The following is a 6,981-nucleotide window of genomic DNA, read 5'->3' as shown; positions in this document are numbered from 1 at the left end:
TCATTGCGTTTATTTGGAATTATGAACACTCTCGAACTGCTGGGCAAGTTTTTGAGCTTTTCGTTCATTCGTAAGAAATATGTGATCACCATCTTTGAGGACTGGAATGGGCTTCGAGGGTTTCTTAAGAACCTTCGAAAGCTTCCAAAAAGGTTTGGAATATGGTTTTAGTTGTTCAACTTCTCTCATAAAATTTTCATTTCGCGTAAAAACTGAAGTGTTTCCTCGCGTAGTTCAGTTGCGTTGCTCAAATTGTTGCGTAGTTCAGTTCAATTTGAGAACAATATTTGAATTGATGTTTTTTGTATGACATAAACCGTAGGGTACCAATAGAAATCAGCTTTTCAAACTCGAAAAAAAAATTAGCTCAATCGTGCAGCAGCCTCCTCCCTAGGACCTGGTATAGTCACAAAACTCCATTCTCACAGACAAACACACATTCGAAGCAGCCTTCTGTTGCGTGAAAAAGTTTTTTTTCTCAGAAAAAGTATATTTTCTCGAAATTCCATCACCAGAATAAACTGCTGATACTAGACAATGGTAGCGAAAAAAGTAGGTGACAATAAAAAGTAGCGAGAAAGTTTTCTTTCATGGTAACTATAGGTGACTAGCACAAAGTCAAGAATAAAAAAGCTAGAGAATGACAAAGAGAAAACTCGAAAAAGAGAATTGTTTTCCTACGGGGATTGAGAAGGTTAGGTTTAAATAGAATTTGTTTAATTAAATCAATCTAGCAACATATTTTATTCCGGGCGGTCGTTATTTTATCCGCACGTACGTGTTCAAGATAACATCAGTTTTCGAAGTTTTATGCAAATCTAAGAAACTGGGCATAAAAAACCGAAAAAAAAACAAATTTAAATTCAAATTCAGGATCAAACCGAATTCCAAGTGCCTATAGGATATCGAAATCCCAACAGGAATCGAAAATTACAAATACTTGAAATTCACATTGAAATTCAAACCAAATTTTAAAAACAAAACAAAATAAAACAAAAAAAACCTAAATCAATCCACTTAGCGGTGAGACCCAGCCTTTCTAATTAAAGTTATTATATGTTAAAATATATTTACACGAACACTTCACTTTTAAGAAAAAAATACACCCTGGTAATATTTTCTGGATTTATTTATTACTCCACATAACAAATTTTTGGAAGCCAACAGTGAAACTATACCGAACATTTAAAACATAACATTCAAACACATATGAACATACATTAACATAAAAAAATATGTTTCAAATATGTGACGCAATATTTTTTTTCTATCGTGGTATGATCGAAACGTCACTGTACTCATATTTGGGTTAAACTCGATTAAGTATAGACAGGATTATATATCATTCGATAAAATGTCGTTTTAGATTCGATAGTTTATACAGGGATTTTTTTCTATTCCAAATATGACTTTCTTTTTACAACTTTTGAACCACGTGTTCAATCATAAAGTTCATCAGTTAACCCCTGACTTCCACAATTCGATTTAAGTAAAATTCAATAGGTTGTTATGAGGCAGGTTTGACACTAATTTTGTAAAAATCGGTTCAGCCATCTCTGAGAAACCTGAGTGAGATTAAATAGCCTTCAGAACACATCTTCTTCCATTGCTTTTGAACCACATGTCCAATCTTTATAAAACTTAGAAGTTAAGGGTTTTTTGGTAGTCCGTTCATTTAAAATCAATTTTGTAAAATCGGTTGTGTAGTTTCTGAAATTATGATGTTTCGTGATTTTTACATTTTGATGAATAACATACAAACTACAAATCCGATTACGATAAAATTTAATAGGGTTTTATGGGGCAACTAGACCTTTCATTTGAGAGTATTTTTTTGAAAATCGTTTCTGCCATCTCTGAGGAAATCGAGTGAGATTGAAAAATTGCACATACACACACACGCGCACACACACCTACACACACATAAAGAAAATGCTCAGCTCGTCGAACAGTGATTGCTATACATTTTTAGGAGAAAGGCAAAAATAACAAATACAAGATTAAATTGAACCCAAATTTGAACTGGGATCTGAAACCTCCACTAAAATTAAAATTTTAACTGTTAACTTATTGAGAAGAAGATCCGAACAAAAATTTGATTCAAATCTAGGCGCAAATGCAAATCTAACGCTAATTTTAAATCCAAATCCAAACTTATTTTTCTATCCAAATCTCTCCTCAATTATAAATTCAAATCAAATTTCAGATTCTAATCTAGATTTAAATTCGAGCGTTAATTTAAGTTAAAATCCATAACACAAGTAAGAGTTGTATGTATGTATTAGACTGTCGTGTTTTTAAAGCTTGCGATATTTCTTCTAATATATTACGTCGTTTGTGCTTTTGCTGTTACCTGTGCTCCGTGCTAAGTGCATAAACACCTTCTTCACCGCCCGAGAGTAGTGAAATTAAAAATTGCCCCATAGTGAAGTGATTTTTCTCGATTAATTTGCGAAATTTTCCCGCTCAGATAGCTTGTTTACCTATTTGACTCTATTCATTCGCCACTTGCTCTTGTATTAGGTTATCTGGATTAAGAGCATCTTCACGCGAGTTTTAATCTGTTTGAATATTTACACGCTTATCTGACTTTACTAATTTATCGGGCAACTATGACTGATTTGGCTCCCTGTGACCGCTGTGCAAAATCCGTCAAGAAGGAAGATGAACTTCTTAAACGCGCCGAGAGAAACACAACCTGTTTTGAATGTGCGATGAGTGCGTTAAACTAATGAGATATACCCGATTCAAAAGTGTCGTTTCATCCCTCGGGAACGTGGTCGCTACTGTCCTTGACGATCCATTGCACAGTTTTCCGGAACTCAAGGACGAAATTGTTAAAAACAATCAGCATGTAGCTAAACTTGCCGATAAGGTAATCGCTGCAACCCCGGTGCGAATACCAAATCGAGACCGTCCCGCTAAGCGTCGTCGCGGCGAGGGAGAGACTCCAATCGAACCGGCTGTTGGTACTAGACACGTTGAAAATCATGACAGGCTAGTGGCTAATTCTCCACCTGATTTATTTTGGGTATACCTCTCACGTTTTCACCCTACCGTGACCGTCGATGTCGTTGAGAAACTAGTCAGGGATGGACTAGAGACACGGGATGCAATCAGAGTCGTCTCTCTGGTAAAAAAGGAACTGATCTTCAGCCACTGAACTTTGTTTCGTTCGAGGTTGGTGTTCCCCCTGAACACAAAGCCATTGCCTTGAGTCCTGGTACTTGGCCACAAGGGTTCGTTTTTAGGGAATTCGCCAACACACGAGGCAACTCCACAGTTTGGTTACCTCCCACCACCTCTGCTTTCCCAGCCACTCCTGTAACAATTCCCAACGGGAACATTGCTACTGGGACTGCATCCGCTACCCCTGTTCCGCCCGCCCCTTTTGGAGAAACTGCGTCGGACAGCGCTTCAATACAAGCATCTGCAATAGACGAACCCTAATCAACCACGCTCCATCACCGAGACGCAACGTTATCAGCATCATGGAAGTTCCCGACCCCGCCTCAGCAGTCGAGCATTTCCCGCCAGCGTTCATCAGTCGTCCCGGTCCTGCGTGTGGGTTAGGGGAACGGAACTTCCAGATCGATGTCTGCGGCAAGTATGAATTTGTTAGCAATCCTTCATTTGTTGATGCGCTATGCGTTTCCAGCCCACCGACAACTGACTTATCGCTCCTGGACGATAAAATCACTGACTCTCGCTACCATCACAGCACTCTCACAAGACGACATCTTTCCTCAACTGACACTTCAACATTCAACGTGACACCGGGACGCATCGAAGGATGCTCTCTACCTCCCCGCCGCAGTCGAGCATTTCCAGCCAGCGGCCACCAGTCGTCCCGGTCCTGCGTGCGGATGCGAGGGACGGAGCATCCAAAATCCCAGATTAGGCAAGTGCGCAAACGTTAACCCTAGACCATCCACTGATTCGCAATCCGTTTTTAGCCCGTCGACCAATCCGAAGACGAATAACGTTCTTGACCATGGACATGATATACATCTTTATTACCAAAACGTGGGTGGTATGAACGCTAGCGTCTCCGACTACTTACTAGCATGCGCCGACAGTCCATATGACATCATTCTTCTGAACGAATCCTGGCTCGACAATCGAACACTATCTAGTCAAATCTTCGGACCCAATTACGAAGTTTTTCGTTGTGACCGGAACCTTAAAAATAGTCGCGAAACTTCTGGTGGTGGAGTTTTGATCGCAGTTCACCGTCATTTCAGTGCTTCTATTCTCGAACACGATGATTGGTCGACCGCCGAACAGGTGTGGGCAACAATTAAACTCGTGGACCGCACGTTATTTTTGTGTGCTGTCTATGTTTCTCCTGATCGTACCCGCGATACAGACTTTCTTCGCGCACACATGTCTTCGCTTAACACCATCATCTCGCAGACGTCCGCGGTGGATGACGTTATTATCTTAGGCGATTTTAATTTACCTGGTATCACTTGGCAAGAGCGGGATAATGGTTTCATGTACGCCGATTTTGGCTCGCTCAGCTTGTCACCAGCCACTAACGAATTGCTAGATGGCTACAGTACCGCTACTCTTCAGCAATGCAACAGAATCACCAACGAAAATGGGCGCTTTTTGGATCTCTGTTTCGCTACTGTGCGCTGCCAAGCTCCTGAAGTTACATTGGCTCCTTCTCCGCTCGTTAAACACGTCCTGTATCACCCGGCCTCGCTGGTGTCTGTCCATCAGAAAATCTCCTGTGCCGAGACTACGGCAACGACATCCGTTTACTACGATTTCGCCCACGCCGATTTCGATAATATCAACGTATTGTTGTCTGAAACCGACTGGAATACGGTTCTGGACACAGACGACGTCAATGCCGCCGCCTTAACTTTTTCCCATATTCCTAATTACGTCATTGATCGACATGTACCGATAAAAACTTACTCCGATCAACAGCGATTGCCCTGGCTGAACACTACGCTACGACGTCTGAAATCAGAGAGGAAAGCGGCCTTGAGAAGGTTCCCAAAATACAGAACTCTACCTCTACGGAACCACTACCTATCGATCAACACTCGCTATAAACAGCTAAGTCGTTCCTGTTTTCGAGGCTTCCTTCGGAATGTCGAGCGTAAGCTCAAACGTAACCCCAAATCATTTTGGAAATATGTAAACGAACAGCGAAAAGACGGCGGCCTACCACCAAGCATGTTCTTAGACGGTGATACAGCGAATAGTGTCGAACAGATCTGCCAACTATTTTCGCGGAAATTCTCTAGCGTGTTTGTAGACGAAAGGTTAATGACGGACGAAATTACTTCTGCGACGGCACGTGTTCCTTTTCTCGGTCATGCATTGACTAACATTTCCATCGACGTTAGCATGGTTACATTAGCCGCCTCGAAGCTCAGGTCTTCCATATCCGCTGGGCCAGATGGCATACCGTCCTTTTTCCTGAAAAACTGTATCAGTAGTCTGGCTGCTCCAATGAGTAATCTCTCCAATAAATCCATCAGCTCGGGTGTTTTCCCCTCGATCTGGAAATCGGCATACATGTTTCCAGTACATAAGAAAGAGAACAGAAGAAACGTTAATAACTATCGAGGAATCTCAGCGCTTTGCTCTATCCCGAAGCTTTTTGAGCTCAGCGTGTTCGAACCCACTTTCTCGTTCTTCAAGCAGTACATCGCAGACGAACAACACGGTTTCATGCCCAAGCGATCTACGGCCACGAATCTCCTGTCGCTCACATCTTACGTAATGAACAGCTTCGACGACCAGTCTCAGACGGACGTTATCTACACGGACCTTTCCGCCGCCTTTGACAAACTGAATCACGAGATCGCCGTTGCGAAGCTTGAAACGCTCGGCATTGGAGGCCCCCTACTACTATGGTTTAAATCCTACTTGACTGATCGGCGATTAGCAGTGAACATCGACGGAGTTTCTTCGAATTTGTTTTCCGCTCATTCCGGCATCCCTCAAGGTAGCCACCTCGGGCCACTGAGTTTTCTTATTCACCTGAACGATGTCAACTTCTGGCTGCAGGGCCCTCGACTGTCCTTCGCCGACGATCTGAAGCTGTTTGCAAAAGTGAAGGTCCCATCAGATGCCGCTGCGCTCCAGGAGCAGTCATCGATTTTCGCGAAATGGTGTGTCGACAATCGCATGCAATTGAACGTCGACAAATGTGAGATTATAACGTTCTCAAGGAAGCTTAGCCCAGTGACTTTTGATTATAAGTTATCAAATACACCTCTACGACGCACAAACTGTGTTAGGAGTACTGCTAAACTCCAAAATCACATTCAAACAACACATGACTTTCACCGTCGACAAGGCCAGCAGGAACCTGGGATTCATAATGCGCATTGCAACAAATTTTAGCTACATTTATTGTCTAAAATCTCTATATTGCGCTTTGGTACGATCTAGCTTAGAATACTGCGCTTCAGTGTGGAGTCCCTACTACCTGAACGGAGTAAGCAGAATCGAAGCAGTACAACGACGGTTCATTCGCTTTGCTCTCCGTAGACTACCGTGGACTGACCCCTTTTAACTACCAAGCTACGAACAGCGTTGCAGGCTTATCGATTTAGACACCCTACAAATTCGTCGGGATGTTATCAGAGCTATATTCATCACGGACGTATTGACTTCACGGATAGATTGTCTGGCGATTTTCGAAAAACTTAACATCTATGTCAGACCACGTATGTTGCGAAATAGCCTGTTTCTTCACTTGCAAAGTTGGCGAACAAACTACAGTAGCTTCGGCACAATAACCGGCGCCTTTTTAACCGTTACGCATCATGTTTCGACTTTGACGCCAGCCGCGAGATACTGAAGAAACGATTTCTAACATTAGCACGTAGCACTCAGATTGAGAAAATCAGTGAGGCCACAAGGCCTGTTGATGTATTTTTTACAAATAAACAAATAAACAACAAATCTCCATAAATCCATTGGCACATCAATCAAACATTCTTATGCTAA

General features: G+C 42.2%; 1 protein-coding gene across 1 annotated transcript; it reads left to right on the top strand.

Moving 5' to 3' along the window:
• The first annotated feature begins 3,491 nt into the window (after nucleotides 1–3,491).
• LOC129720325 (uncharacterized) lies at nucleotides 3,492–6,425 on the top strand. Its single transcript, XM_055671783.1, has 3 exons — nucleotides 3,492–3,901; nucleotides 3,957–6,175; nucleotides 6,421–6,425. Exons 1-3 carry the CDS (start codon nucleotides 3,492–3,494, stop codon nucleotides 6,423–6,425), a joined length of 2,634 nt encoding a protein of 877 aa, XP_055527758.1.
• The last annotated feature ends 556 nt before the right edge of the window (nucleotides 6,426–6,981 follow it).

Source organism: Wyeomyia smithii, chromosome 2, assembly GCF_029784165.1.
Source record: "Wyeomyia smithii strain HCP4-BCI-WySm-NY-G18 chromosome 2, ASM2978416v1, whole genome shotgun sequence".
Classification (NCBI taxonomy): Eukaryota; Metazoa; Arthropoda; class Insecta; order Diptera; family Culicidae; genus Wyeomyia; species Wyeomyia smithii.
The sequence above is the reverse complement of the archived record's forward strand: the minus strand, read 5'-3'. Positions and strand labels throughout refer to the sequence as shown.